This window comes from Monocercomonoides exilis (genome assembly GCF_001643675.1).
Source record: "Monocercomonoides exilis strain PA203 chromosome Unknown scaffold5-2102611, whole genome shotgun sequence".
NCBI classification, from domain to species: Eukaryota; Preaxostyla; order Oxymonadida; family Polymastigidae; genus Monocercomonoides; species Monocercomonoides exilis.
Window position 1 is genome coordinate 1,218,185 of NW_027150550.1, and position 14,830 is coordinate 1,233,014.

The 14,830-nt window shown below is 38.1% G+C and overlaps 5 protein-coding genes across 5 annotated transcripts; 2 read left to right on the forward strand and 3 right to left on the reverse strand.

Moving 5' to 3' along the window:
- Positions 1-6: 6 nt before the first annotated feature.
- On the reverse strand, positions 7-1,063 carry MONOS_6581 (Proteasome subunit beta type-3). The gene is made up of 4 exons (XM_067876823.1): positions 734-1,063; positions 444-618; positions 265-359; positions 7-168 (listed from the first exon to the last, which is right to left on the reverse strand). Exons 1-4 carry the CDS (start codon positions 1,027-1,029, stop codon positions 120-122), a joined length of 615 nt encoding a protein of 204 aa, XP_067734323.1. The 5' UTR covers positions 1,030-1,063; the 3' UTR covers positions 7-119.
- A 198-nt stretch (positions 1,064-1,261) lies between these two features.
- MONOS_6582 (uncharacterized protein) lies at positions 1,262-2,514 on the forward strand. Its single transcript, XM_067876824.1, has 4 exons — positions 1,262-1,426; positions 1,476-1,574; positions 1,653-1,718; positions 1,790-2,514. Exons 1-4 carry the CDS (start codon positions 1,294-1,296, stop codon positions 2,089-2,091), a joined length of 600 nt encoding a protein of 199 aa, XP_067734324.1. The 5' UTR covers positions 1,262-1,293; the 3' UTR covers positions 2,092-2,514.
- Positions 2,515-2,788: 274 nt separating this feature from the next.
- Positions 2,789-5,164, reverse strand: MONOS_6583 (putative Type I phosphodiesterase / nucleotide pyrophosphatase; the record flags this gene model as incomplete). The annotated part of the gene is made up of 6 exons (XM_067876825.1): positions 2,789-2,889; positions 3,011-3,122; positions 3,425-4,004; positions 4,096-4,553; positions 4,610-5,073; positions 5,146-5,164. The coding sequence occupies 6 exons, from the start codon at positions 5,162-5,164 to the stop codon at positions 2,789-2,791; spliced, it is 1,734 nt and encodes a 577-aa protein (XP_067734325.1).
- Positions 5,165-5,290: 126 nt separating this feature from the next.
- MONOS_6586 (putative dimethyladenosine transferase) lies at positions 5,291-6,753 on the forward strand (the record flags this gene model as incomplete). The annotated part of the gene is made up of 6 exons (XM_067876826.1): positions 5,291-5,384; positions 5,442-5,498; positions 5,576-5,648; positions 5,721-5,847; positions 5,922-6,200; positions 6,375-6,753. 6 exons carry the CDS (start codon positions 5,291-5,293, stop codon positions 6,657-6,659), a joined length of 915 nt encoding a protein of 304 aa, XP_067734326.1. The 3' UTR covers positions 6,660-6,753.
- Positions 6,754-7,292: 539 nt separating this feature from the next.
- On the reverse strand, positions 7,293-14,780 carry MONOS_6587 (putative Protein CBR-TAT-2; the record flags this gene model as incomplete). Its single annotated transcript, XM_067876827.1, has 10 exons — positions 7,293-7,404; positions 7,595-7,937; positions 8,226-8,572; positions 8,829-8,998; positions 9,218-9,874; positions 10,052-13,165; positions 13,547-14,211; positions 14,284-14,423; positions 14,490-14,702; positions 14,764-14,780. The coding sequence occupies 10 exons, from the start codon at positions 14,778-14,780 to the stop codon at positions 7,293-7,295; spliced, it is 5,778 nt and encodes a 1,925-aa protein (XP_067734327.1).
- Positions 14,781-14,830: the final 50 nt, after the last annotated feature.

Consider the following 14,830-nt stretch of genomic DNA (forward strand, 5'->3'; position numbering starts at 1 on the left):
ATATTATTTTGATCTTTGAATTTTTACAGATCTTTAAAGCATACTTTTGATTCAAAATAATTAGAAGTTGAAAAAAATTTGATAGAATCAATGAAGTGGAAGAAATAAAAGTGCACAGTTTAGTCTTGTCTGCTTCTGAGATATCTTGTGATGAGCTTCTCGGGAGTTCTTCGAAAAAAATTATCAATGGAAATTTTCATAATTAATAATATATTTCAATTATAAAATAACTTGAAAATTTATAAATATAAGTTATTTACAAACAGAATATATGTGACAGCTCCCCAACCAGAATAAGAATCACGATCAATTCCAGAAAGCAAAGTCTGAGACGTTGCTTCAAACAAAGCCTCTGAGTCCTAAAAATGAAAATTATTTGAAAAATAGAATTGAAATATTAATAACAACTTAACCGCTTTTTTAAAGGTGATTCATAAACAAACCATGTCTTTTTCCCAAAAGCATTCAGCTGCACCAAGAAGGCTTTGAGTTGCAGTACCTCCGACAACAAAATCTTCGGGCTCAGTCATGGACCCAACGGTATCAGAGCTTGAAATATATGGCTTACCGTCTTCGTCAAGTCCAGCAATAACCACTTCAACAAAATATGGCTGCCATCTAAAAAAATAATTGAATCCAAACGAAAAGTTGGAAAATTTGAAGGAAAAGAAAATAAATAGTCAAAATAAAGTTATGAAACAAGAACAAAACAATTACTGATGCTAAAACAAACCGTTTAGAATACAAAAGAAATGACACCATATGGATAAATGATTTCGGCTGTATTGTTCGCCCTTCTGTCAATTTTAAATGGGCTATATGATATCTTACTAATTGGTAGAATGATACACAATCAGAAAGAAGCCCGGTAAGTCCAAGGAGAATCTTATCAGTGATCTGATAGACTTTAAAAATCCGTCCGATGTGCTGTCGTTCAACTTGAAATGAAAGGTCAGAACCTATGGCAACACAGTTTTTGCCATTCATGGCAACAACTGCGGAACCATTGTTACTCATAATATCTGACATTATTTAGATTGATTCTCCGAAAATATCAAGAGATAAAACTTGGGATTGATCACTAAAAAATTCAATTTTGTTTGAAATTATTTGATATGCTATTATTATATGTGAATATTTTCAGATTCTTTCAATTTTATGTTTCGATCAATATTCCCAAAACAAAGGTTAAATCAAGATGCCATCTGAAAAAGAGGTATTTATGACTTCTAATTTTGCAGTTCATTAAGAATTATTTTGTAGTTGAAAGGACTAATTAATGGAGACGGAGCTATGAGACTTATTTGGATGGTTGGACTCGGAATAAGTGCCTTTTTTTTCTTTATGGCATTTAAAAACTATAATAAAACATTGAGATTCTTTAAAATCGCTAAAATAATTGAAATAGTTTCTGTTGGAACTTATGGTATTTTATTAATTAAAATTTGATTTATTTCAACAATTTTTTCCCCCAGGTGCATGGATGCTGATTTACCACGTTATTGCAGTTTCAACATTTCCCAAATACTATCATTTTACTCATTTTATAGATATTTGTGCGGCTGCAGCATATCGTTTGTATTTTTATCATCGTTATGTAATCCGATAAAAATTTTTTTATCTTTTTACAAATATCATTATTTGGCCAAAAGTTGTTGGATCACTTTTAACCGTTCTTGGTGTTGTTTTATCAAAGAAACCTCTTCTATTGGGGCAAAGTTTGATTTATTTTATTTCCTTGTAAATAAATATTAAAAATTTGTAAAAAATAAATAATTGAAATTACAAGTTTTAATGTGCATCTATGTAATTGTTGAATTCATGGTTATGCAAGCTGTGTTTCTTGGAGAGTATAGTACAACTCTATTGCGCGTTGCAGATATTATTATGTGGACAATGTGCGCAATATGCACAGGAATTGGATCCTTTATAACTTATGAGGTATATAAACGGCTAAAGAATGAAGCCGAAATTAAAAAAGTTGAAAGCCATTCAAAAGAAGCATTTTCTGACGACGCAGCGATTCCTCCTGTTAGAGAAGAGGAAACATCTGACACTGAAGATAATTCTCAAGGAACATCGTTTTTCTAATACAATTCATAAAATCTTTCATTTTTAACGAAAACTGCTTATTTCTTTCTTTTCTGCAAGTACTCTTTAAATGTATTATTCTTTGATAATTTTCTTTTCAAAGAATTCGCTTTCTATCTTCTCTCTTCTTTGCCAAAGAAAATGTTTTCGTATGATTTATTTTGATTCCTTAATCTTTCAAATTGAGTAATGAAAGTTTTATTTCGTTCTTTTTAATTTGTTGTGGTGCTCGGGATATGAACTGCTGCACACACAACATTCGGCATTCAAAATGATATGCTGGAGCAGTTTTCATTTGAATTTTAGAATCTTTTTTAGAATTTTTTTTTATTTTGCAAACCAGATGTTATAAATTGATGCTGCCTTAAACGAATTAATCCTGGAGCAATTCAAGTTTTAAAAAAGCAAATAACGTTTACAAAAGTGATAGATGAAGTGTCGGTGTATGAAAAGATAAAACTCGCGCTCCATTTTTTCCAAACACAAAATTCACAAAAATGAATCACAAACAACGGACAGTAAATATTTCGAAAATATTCAACGTATACGAAATCAAATAGATTTGAGAAAGAAAATAAAAAAAACACAAGCGATGAATACCAATCACTCTAAAGAAATCTTTAAAGGAATTTTTTTAGAAACATACAAAATATTGAAGAGTACTTAGCCAATGCATAGAGAATATGGATGCTCCTTTTCACAGCTGGCAGACAGCAAGCGGAACGAGCATCTCATCGCGAGAAAGGCCGCTATGAACAGAAACATGGACTGCATGGCCCCATCCATACGGCGCATTCTCTGGGCAAAGCAGAAATTGCATGTTAACAATAATAATAATAACAGATTTATTTATTGTAAGTGGTATAAAGTTATATATCATAAATATGAATAAAAATTGATAGAAATGTCAATTACATGCCTTTTGGTAAGCAGACCCAATCGCCCATCCTCTCTTTTGTGAATGGAGAGAGTGGAGTCGGTCCGAAAAGTCGCAACTCATCAACTTCATCAACGCTCATGAGGACAAATTTCTATTTGAAGTAGATTATAAAAAAATACAATGATAAAAAGGAATATTATGATTACAATATTAAAAATTTATATATACCAACAAAAACACATTTCTTTTAAAAGAGAAAAGAAAACAAAAAACAAAAAACAAAACAAAAGAAAACAAAAAAGAAAACAAAAAAAAAAAAGAAGAAGAAAGAAAGAAAGAAAGAAAAAGTAAAGATCTTCATCTAAAGTCCTGATTTTATTTTTTCATAATAAAATCTATTTTAAAAAATTAATTGCACGATTATTCAATCAACCATCCCCTTTCTCAACATACGTCTCCATATTCCTGTGTGAAAAGCTTCTTAAACTCCAGTTTGTTGTCCTCTCCGTCGATGCAATAAAAGAAGCCGCACCGTCTGTCTCCTCCGGCATGCTTCGTCCTCAGCAACGAAAGCATCCGGTCAACTCGGCTGAGATGCTGCTGCAGCTCCTCTTTTGTGTCAAACAGATTGAAAATCGGCTTCTGAAACGGATAGATCGGATTGATCTGACGGATGTGCGGAATGAACGGTGAAGCAGCAGAAGTTGAAGAATCAGCAGAACCAGCCTCCGCACTGGCGGCTGCGGCGCTTGGAGACAAGCTGCTTTCTAGCTGGTCTTTCGTCTCGGGGGAGTCTTTTCCTTCTTTCTGCTTCGCTTTTTGCTTACTCTCCCAATCTGCTATTTCCTTTTGTATCTTCACTTCTCGCTCCTTCACATCTCTCTGATACTTCTCCTTTCTGACTTCATAAGCAGCGGTATGATCTTCGATTAGCTTTTGCACTTCCTCACTTAGCCCTGCTGGCGGCCAATCCCAATCCACGTGGTTGGTGAAAGGAAGAGGCGTATGCCCATGATCAGCTGTCACCACAATTCTTTCAGAATTTTATTGAATAATTTTGAAATAGATATTCAAACAAATAAAACATATATATCAAATCTACTGAAATAAATCTCGCAGCAAACGTCGTTTGTGTCAGTGCCTTTTCAAGTGATGCCAAAAACTTCTCCAAATCTTTAAGTGCATTTTCTGTCTCCTGTGTATGCATACCCGTTCGATGCTCCATATTGTCGATAACATCCCAATAAACAACAATCAAATGATCTTCACAGGGTTTCTCTGCAGTCGATGCCATTTTTTGCTGCTTGTCGGATTCTTGCAATGAATGAACAAAATCAATTATCTTTTCAGCACAATCATCCAAATCCCAGTAATAATGAAATCGTGGATTATCCTCTTCATGCTCGTTGGGTTCTCCTTCACTTTTTGTGGCGCTTTCTTTTTCTTTGATTTTTTCGCTTTTCCTTTTTTTCCATTCATAATCTAATTGTGGGTTGTGCATTCCTTCAGTAAAAAAGTAGTCTGTGGATTCAGGAAGTAAAACAGGCTTTGGAAAAAGCTGGGGAATTGTAATGCCCGATTCCTAGAAATAAATTTCAAAAACAAAAATAAAATTGACAGTGAAATTTATTTGCATACGTCTAATTTCTTACGGGATTCGAAGTCGACGAAATTTAGCGGAGTCGCTACAATATTATGCTCTTTAAGGTAAGTTCTTCCAACAACCCCATGATCGCATGGATACAAACCAGTAAAAAGTGATGTCATGCAGCAGGGAGTTGATGATGGAAATATGGCACGAGAGAGTTGAACAAAATGCCGTTTCATAAAAAAGTCATCTGGAAGCTTCATGCGAATGTTTTCCCCAAATGCATCTGCAAATATAAAAAGGTAAATATGGCCATCTGAACTTGAATGTTCTTTTGGGCGGAAAAGCGCCATCATTTCCCGTGCATGAATCGAAGTTGGCTGATAATGAGGATTAACCAAAGCAACAAGAGCTTGTGATATATCGACAAATGTCGGCAACGAATAGTCTTGTGGGTTTACCCCATCTCCAAGAATTTCATCTAATCGATTTCCATCTTTTGTTCTCTCGCATGCTACAAGAAACAAAATAAACAGTACAACTTTAAGTACTTTCACGATTCAAAAGTTGTACAGTATTACAAAACCTTCTAATGTTTTGTTCATTGCAGCGCTAACTCTTATGCAAAAATAAAGGAGATTTCACGGCTGGTTCCCTTCAAAAATTAAAAAATCTAAATATTCTTTTATGTTATATTTTTATTTCTTTCATAAAAGAAAATAAAGGGTAAAATGCCAAAAATTAAAACAAACGACAGCAAAGGACAATTCCGTCAAGGTCTTGTTCTCCAACATTCAAAGGGACAACATTTATTAATTAATCCACGTTTTGCAACTTGATTTTGGAGTATTTATTTAAAATTTATTAATTTCTATTAATCAGATATTATTGAAGGTATTGTCGAAAAGGCAGGATTGAGAAGCAATGACATATGCTTAGGTATTATTATTTTAAATTTTGAAGCAAAAGAACATATTCAATTTATTTGAAATGATTTTATTTTTTGTGATTAATAGAAATTGGCCCTGGAACAGGAAATCTTACAATGAAATTACTTGAACGTTGTCAAAAAGTTATAGCAGTTGAAGTGTTTGTAAAAAATTGTAAGCATTTTTGTTTAGCTTGTTTTTCTCCTCCAAAATTTAAATATCATAATGATAGCGACCCTCGTATGGTGATTGAATTGAAGAAAAGAGTTGCAGGAACACCTTATAATTCAAAATTGTTAATTATCCAGGGAGATGTTTTGAAAGTGGATCTTCCTTTCTTTTCAATTGTTGTTGCAAACGTTTGTGAAAATTTTGCAAAAAGTTACATAAATGTTCAAAAAAATTTTGAATTTTTTAAATGGCATTTTTCCAGATTCCATATTCAATATCATCACCGTTACTTTTCAGGTTGCTTTCAATTCGTCCTTTATGGAGGACTGCCATTCTTATGCTTCAAGCAGAATTTGCCCAGAGGCTTGTGGCACTTCCTGATTCCGAGTTGTATTGCAGACTTACGGTGAACACTTCACTTCTCGCAAATGTGTCTCATGTTATGAAGGTCGGAAAGGGCAATTTTCGTCCACCTCCACAAGTTGATTCTGCTGTTGTGAGAATTGAGCCCAGAAACCCTCCTCTTTCAATCGATTATCGGGTTTGTTGAAAATTTGACAGAAAAAGATATCCTTTTTAATTTTTTGCGAATGACATATCTATTTGCTTTGGACAAAATTAACTTTGCGATATTTCCGTTCGTATTTATCTTTTTGCCTTTTCATTTTCATTCACTTTCTTCTACTTTACTCTTCTGCTGTGAAAAACTGCACAGGAATGGGATGGACTAACACGCATCTGCTTCATGCGCAAGAACAAAACCATTGGTGCGCTGTTCAAGCTGGACAATGTGGTGGAGATGATGGAGAAGAACTACCGCACATTCATGTCACTCAGCGGTAAGGCTCTTCCCGCAGACGATGTGCCAATGAAGCAGAAACTGGAGCAGCTGCTGGTTAGTTCAGGGTTTGCGGAGAAGCGTGGGATTAAGTTGGATTTGGATGACTTTCTTCAATTGCTGAAGGTGTTTAATGAGGCTGATCTGCATTTTTCTTCTTGAGTCCGTGCCACTTCACTATAAAACGGATGTTTGAGAAGAAAAATAAAATTAAAAAGAAAAACAAACAAATAAATAATAAACGAATAAAGATCGATTGAATGAATTTTTTTTGCTTTTTAAGAAAAAAAATCTCCTTATGAATTGTTGAATGTGCGAAGCTTCAACAATCACAAAATAAAGTGAAGTGGAGCGGTTGTCAATCATACAGATTTGACAATGAGTGATGTGATGATATATAATTGGTGAAATGAACATTTTATTTAAGAATGATCGAAAAAATTAAAAAGGATGAAAAACATAAAACTGAAAAAAAGCTGTTAAAACTGTAAAATGAAAATTACATTGAGCTAATATGGTTTTTAATATTTTGAGCACACTTATAGTCAGCAACAAATATACACTGTTTAAAAACAAAACTGGAGGCAATTAAAACCAAACAATAAAAGCTGTTTCATATTTTAGAAATTCGTTCACAGCTAAGAGAAAGTACAAATAAGTGTGAATAAAGCGAAGATTGTAAATACATCCAAATCAAAAAAAAAATTTATTTTTCCTCTTATGCCACATAACATCAGTTTGATTAAACTGAATGACTATGCAAATAGCATTCACCTTGTTAACAGTCCATTTGCTTCAAGCTGAATGAAGATTCTTTTGAGAAGGTGGGAAATGCATGAACTTCCAGCCTTTGTTGATTTTCTTTGCCAGCTTGTCTCTGTGTGTGGGGAAGAATTCTCGTCTGATGCTAAAATAGAAATAGAAAAAGGAAACGGAAAAGAAAAGAAAAGATTTTGAAAAGAAGAAGAATATAAAAAAAGCAGCAATACAAGAAATAGATAAAAAAGAGGAGGAGGAGGAAGAAGAAAAAGAGAATTTATTAAAGAGTGTGAATAATAAAAGATGAATGAAGTCCAAAATTCCAAAGATAAGCAAACAATGATCCCAGAAGGAGCGGCACAAACGTGACTGTGCAGATGGCGATCATCGACAGCCAGTACGTGCCAGAGGCAAACGAGTGGAAGAAAGAGAAGTAATAATCGGGCGCCAGCCAGCGCCAGACGTTGATGATGATCATTGCCAAGTAGTACAGCAGATACGAGCAGTAGTTCACGATGTGAGTCAGAACATGCCAGAAATGTGTTGTCCATCCTTCCACAAGCGCAACCGTGGTTAAGCAGGCCGTCGCCAGGTATGTGTCAAACACAGGGAGCCCGCTGGCCTTCGCACCGTATGTGATGTCGCCTTCTTGGAAGAAGAGGTAGGTGAGGAAGAAGATGACTAAGGAGTGCAAGGAGGGAGGGTGGAGAAAGGAAGAAATGAAGAAAGATACAATAAAAAGGTGAAAATGAGAAATAAAACAATAATGAAAAGAGAATATTGATTTGAAAATTAGTAAAAAAAAATGAAAGATATTGCGAAGTTAAAAAAGAAGCAATGTCCAAATGAAAATTTCTTTTACCAATTAAATAAAATATACATAGAAAACCGTTTTCAACCTAATAAAAATGAACTCTCTCAACACATCTTCTTCTCTTTCTTTCTTCTCCTTCCCTCATTCCAACATACTGCACCCATGAGCAATCCCCATAAAACCCCAAAACAGCAGGCGGGGCAGCGATAGCTCCTTCACGCGCCTCTCCTCCGCATACATCTTCGTGTCCTTCTCTAACACCCAGTCAGGCAAATCTTTGTCAAGAATCGCCACAAACAGGATTGGCAGAGAGGTGAAGACGAGGTTGTAGAAAGTGCCGAACCAGTCGTTGTAGCAGATCTGAAGAGAGAAACCGCAGAAGATCTGGAAGAGGAAGAGGATGGTGGTGAAGACGATGTTTTTGTAGAGGGAGTATTTGATGATGGTGGAGAGACGGTAGGCGCAGTGGTGTCCATGCACCGTCATCAGGCGGCGGAGAAACCTGGTGGAAGAGAGAGAGAGAGAGAATGAGAGAAAGAGAGAAAGAAATTGTTAGGTTGAATGCAATGGATGAGATAAATAAAGACAAATAATTGTGGAATTGAATAAAAAAATAATATGCATTTGAGTTTTAGAAAGGAAAGCAGTTTAAAAAAAATACTTTTTCTTCAGAAAAAAGGAGAATTCCGCAAAAAAACAAAAATATTGCTGTTCTCTTTTAATTCTTTCACTTTCCCATCTTTTTTATTCCCCCAAACCTGAATTCTGAGATAGAGTAATCTGCATTCTGTGAAGCGTGCAGCCCTTCCAATCCTCTTATGCCCACACCCACATTGGCCTCCTGAATCATAGACACATCATTAGCACCATCACCCACAGCCAAAGTGACTGACTTCTTCTTCGACTTCACCATACGCACAACAAGCGCCTGAATAACAGTAATAATTATGATTATAATGAAAATAATGAAAATGAAAAAATAAACTCAATATGAGAATTAGAAAAGATTTCGAAAAAAGAAAAGAATTATAAAAGAAAAGAATACAAATGAAAACAACAATTCCTTAATAATAATGAATAAAGAACAACATTTTTTTTTTGTTTTTTTGTTTGTTTTATCAAAAATATTTCACATCACAAAACACACTTTTTGCATCGGAGCAATTCTGCAGCAGACGACGCCGTGACACACGTCAGCCAGCTGGAAGAAGAGATCAATCAGCTTTTCTGAGCTCAGCACAACATTCAAACAAAAGCCATCAATTATCAGTGCACATCCTGAATGCTCCTTTTCTGATGCCTCTTTTCTGCTTCTCCTTTTCCCGCCTTCTAGTTCGTCTTCATTATCACCTACTTCTTCTTCTTCTCCTAACCTTTCCATTTCAATTGTCTTTTCTTTGTCTCCCTTTCTTCTCTTTCTGTTCATTTCTTTTGCTTTAACTTTTTCCTTTGCTTTTTGCTTTGCATCACGCCGCCCTGCAAAATGCCGAGCTATCATTTCCTTTAGCATCATCTCCATCGCCTCCATCGTCCTTCTTTCCGACGGCTTAATCTTCTGCTTCCCATCTTTTTCTCCATCTTTTTCTTGGCTTTTCTTTTCTTTCTCACTCGAATCAGACGCTGCTGGATTGTGTGTTGAAACTTTATCTTCCAATATTCCTTTGTTCGCTTCTTCAAATTCTTTCAGTTGTTCTCTTGTCAAAAAGAGTGTTTCGTTATCTCTCTTCAACAGCCTGCATGTGAATGCAACATTCACTGCTGTGTCAACTTTGTCGCCAGTTAGAATCCAGATGCGAATACCACACTGAAAAAAAGATAAAATAAATTAACAATATTAAAAGGTAATTCATAAAAAATGATGGAGTCAAAAAAAGTCCATATTAGAGAAAATAATTCATAAATAAAGTAAAATAGAATAAAATTAAGAGTTTATAAACACAATATCGCATCATTCAATAAAAACAACCAAAAATCAACACACATCAATAAAGAACTCAATCGTCTCCCCGCACTGGTCCTGCAGCTTGTCCTCCACCCCTGTGCACCCAATCAGATCATAGTCCTTCTCAATCAGCTTAAACGCCGCCTCGATTTTCTCCTCTCTCCCTTCAATCGCTCGTTCGGCCTCTGTATAAGCTGCCTTCCACTCAGAATACACAGAGTCGCTGAGCAGGCGTGTGCAGAGCACCAATGTGCGGAAGCCCTGGCTGGACAGCAAATCAAGCGAGTCGTGGATGCGGTTCATCGTCGGATGCAGCTTCGTTAGCTCATCACTATTATTATTGCTATTATTATTATCATTACTGCTATTGCTACTGCTCCTATCATTCCCCTTTTCTCTCCCTTCTCCTCTCTCACTCAGCTCCCTCCCGCTGTACTCGTCCTGCAGCAGCTGCGTCCCCCTTCTCCTCTTCATCTGCTGCTTAATCCTCTCTCTCGCTGCCTCCACTGCCTTGTTCTCTCGGCACATCGGCAGCAGCGTCGAGTCTGCTCCCTTTGAGTATACTCTGATGCTTCCATCAGCCATCTGCACCACCACCGCCATCCTTCTCCGCGCTGACGTGAACGGAAGCTGCCCAAGAATCGTAAAGCGCACCAGCCTGCCTTCATTCGAGATGTCCAGATGCTTCGGCGTGCGGTTTGCAAACGCTGCCCCGTGTGACTGCAGAAGCGTCAAAAAGGCTAAGTCATCGGGTGAGGTTGACTGGTACTTGAATTCTGACTCGAGGAGTGAGCCGATCGAGAACTGGGTGGAAGGAGCAGAGGTGCCTGTGGCTAAGGAAGACAAAGAAGACAAAGAGGCAGGGGTGGAGAAGCGGGCGAGGCGAGTCAGGTCTTGCGAGACGAAGAGCTGGGTGGACATGGAAGACATGGGAGTGGAAGAAGAAGAAGAAGAAGAAGAAGATGATGATGATGATGAAAGAGGAGAAGTACTTTGCATGTCTGAACTGTTGTTCAGTCCATCTGGACTGACATTCTGCAGAAGTGCAGCTGATGATTGTGATGGCGATGGTGAAGGTGAAGGCGATGACTGCTGTTCTGTTGCATTTGAGCGATCTGTCTGATTTCTGACAGAAGAATCGAGTGGGATGAAAGGTGTGCTTTCGGAAGAAGACAAAGAGGATGTGGAGGATGTGGAGGAAGAGGCAGAAATAGAAGAAGAAGAAGAAGAAGAAGAAGAAGAATTCACTTGTTGTTCTGAAGGAACTTTGTCGCTTTGCTCAGTGCTGTTTGAAACAGCAGCGGTCTGATGCACTTCGGCTGTGGAGGCACTCATTATGAGAGGAGAGGAAGAGAATGTGTTTGAAGGGGATTGAGAAGTGGTGGGTGATGAATAAGAAGAAGAAGAGGAAGAATAAGAGGAGGAAGAAGAAGAAGGAGATGATGACAAATTAGCTTTTTGGTTGTGCTTATGCATCTTCCTATTCCTTTTATCTCTTGCTTTAAACTTATTGAACAACTTAGTTGTTATTCCTTCTCCTTCCTCCTTCATCTTCTTTCTTTTCGCCTCTTCCTCTTCTTTCTCTCTCTTTCTGTCTCTCACATCAGCCACAGCGTCATGGCAGAGAAGAAGGCAGTTGACAAAGTGCTGTGCATAAAATGACCACAAAGGTGAGTCCACATCAACATTGATGATGGATTTGTTATTGCCTTGGGAATCAGTATTGTTGTTGGAGGAAGAGAGGGAGGAGGAAGAGGAAGAAGAGGAAGAGGAAGAAGAAGAGGAAGAGGAAGAAGAAGAGGAAGAAATAGAAGAAGAAGCAGAAGAAGATGGATTTGTAAGTCCATCATCCAAAGGAGAAGGTGAAGGAGAAGGAGGTGGAGAAGGAGAAGGAGGGGGAGGCGGAGAAGGAAGTTGTTCAGGCGCTTCAATGTCTGCAGCAGACGTTGGAGAAGGCAACCTTCCCGTGACAAGGGCATACCACGCACTGAACTCTGAAGAAGGAGAAGGAGAAGGAGAAGAGGAATAAGAAAGAGAAGAAGAAGAAGAAGAGGAGGAGGAGGAGGAGGAAACAGAAGAAGCAGAAGAGAAGGAGACGGAGCCAGCTGTGGAAGAAGCGATGACAGGCGAGCCAGCAGGTGAGATTGGCGGGGCGATGAGGGGGAGAACTGGAGTGAAGGAAGTAGAAGCAGCTGAGTTGACACTGGCTGACTCGTCCAGGGCAAAAGAGGCCGGCGAAAGAGGAGAAGGAGAAGGAGAAGAGGTGATTGTGCTGGTTTTCGAAGGAGAAGTCAGAAAACTCTCAAGAAAGGCATTCATGTCGAGTGCATCGTCCATCTTCAAGCTGCCAATCTTCATCAGCACAGATGACACGGAATCTGATCGCTCCATTTGATTTTCTTTTTCTTTGGATTTTTCTTTTTCTTTTCCCTTTCCCTTTCCCTTTTCTCCTTCTTTCTCTCTCTCTTTCTCCCTCTCTTTCTCCTTCTTCTGCATTTTCTCCTCCTCTGTCACCACTTTCAGCAGGCAGTCGCCCAACCCTGCTGCTGTAAACACCATCTTGTTCTGTGTGAGCGTCCCTGTCTTGTCTGTCAGAATGTGCTCAACAAGACCCAGCTCTTCATTCAGCAGCGACGTGCGACACACAAGCTTCCCTTCCACTTCTATTTCTTCTTCTCCTTCTTCGCTTGCTCCTCCTCCTCCTCTTCCTTCTTTTTCTTCTTTCTCTTCTTTCTCTTCTCTTTCTTCTTTTCCTTCTCCTTTTGAATTGAGAATTACAGAAGATGAGCGTTCTTCATTTCCACTTTCATTCACAGGAGATGAAACATCTGCCTCGCCCGGCTGTTGCTTCCTCTTCTTCTCCTCCTCCTCATCCTCATCATTATTGTTCTGCTTTATCATCGTTGTTGTTGTTATTGCTGTCATTGAATTCTTCTTCTTCTTCAACATTTTCCTCTTCTTCAGCCACATGTGCTCGTCCGCCTCCAGAAACATCACCTGAAACAGGCGAGAGATTTCGATGGAGACAAACAGGGAGATTGGGATGAGGTATGAATAGAGCACAAATGCCCCAGCAATACGCTGCAGGGCAGATAAAGTGGTGAAGGAGGCAGCGCCCAGGAAGAGATATGGATGGGATGTGGAGAAGTTTTTCTGGTGGTGGGGGTGGAGTAATTTTGGAGTTGGAGTTGGAGTTGGAGTTGGAGTTGGAGTTGGAGTTGGAGTTGTTGAGGATTGAAGATTGAAGATTGTGAGAAGGATGCGATTGATGATGTTAATGATGATGATTATTATGATGATGGTTGTTGTATGGTTCAAATGTGAAATAGAAGGAGAGAGGAGAAAAAAAGAATAGTTGCATTGAATAAACAGAAACAAGCAGTTTTATAATTAATAATTACAGAAAGATTGAGCAAACAAAAGAATAAACACAAAAACAAAAGATAATTCAAAAAACATATAAACAAAAAAAAAAAAAAAATATCCACTTTCAACAAACCAAATCCTCACTTCTCTGTAAACTAATTTCCATACCTCAATCACAGTCTGCACCACCCCATGAACAACGACAATCACAATGTTCAGCAGAAACAGCACGCCAACGATGTAGTTCAGCCTCTTTTCAAGCGTCGACATCTTCCCTGCTTTCTTCTGCGTGTCAACCATATTCTGCATCATCTTCGTGTCTCGTCCTGTGTACACCACTACCCCTACAATACACCCCGTCCCTGCTCTTTTCCTCCTCTTCTGCCTCTTCAGCACATTTTCTCCTTTCTTCTCCCCACCCCCCAGCATCGCCTCCATCTCCTCCTCTTCGCTCAGCTCGTCCTCGCCGCCAGACCCAACCCCGCCAACACGGCTGCCCCTCAGTACGAATTGTGTGGGGCTAACAGATTGCACCAGATCTTCCTTTGTCAAGATGCCCTCTGCCGGCTCCTCGTCCAGCTGCTCAAACTCGACACGCCCTGCAAACTGGTCCAGGTGGCGGTTCGGCTGCTCGCAGATGATTGTACCCTGCCAGTGCTTCAGAACGGAGGAAAAATACTTCTCTTCAACAGTCTCATCGTCGATATCTTCATTTTGTTGGCCATCTTCAGAATTGGCTCGATTTGCATCAACTTGATACGAAATTTCGGTGGAGAGGGTTGACATATTGGTTGTCTTTTCGCTTTCAATCGTGCTAATATCAGAAAATAGATCTGTTGTAAATTTTACAACAAGCAGAAACAGTGAAAAATTAAAAAAGCAATTAAGAAATGTTTCTTTAATACCTAATCGACGTTTTGTAAATGGAAGAGGCATTTTGATCTTTAAATTTGTCTCACCATCAAGATTCATTGTATTAATGTATCCTATTCCATCTGAAGATGTTGAGTTTAACATTATAAAATCTGCAGGAACTTCTTCAGTCCTATAAATATTCAAAAATTATTTTGTGCGTTTTTGAATTTTTCTGAAAAAAAAGCACAAATCAAACCTTTTCACAAATATGAAATCTCCAACATGAATGTCTTTCGACTTTATACTCCGAAATCGCCCATCTCTAAATACACGAACCTGCTTTGCATTTGTTTCGTTATCTGTTTTGTGCCTTTTGTAGTCTTCATAAATATCCTTTAGTGCAGTAACAACAACAATAAAAACAAGTGGCGCAATGGATGATCCTGGAGAAAATATATCCATTCCGGGACTGTTCAAAACAACAATAAAAATCTTTAAATTTTAAAAAGTTTAATTCAAAATTGGCACACAGAAGGTTTACAATCATAACAGCCAAAAAATAAATGTTTGAAATATGTCGAAATTGTTCAAACAAAT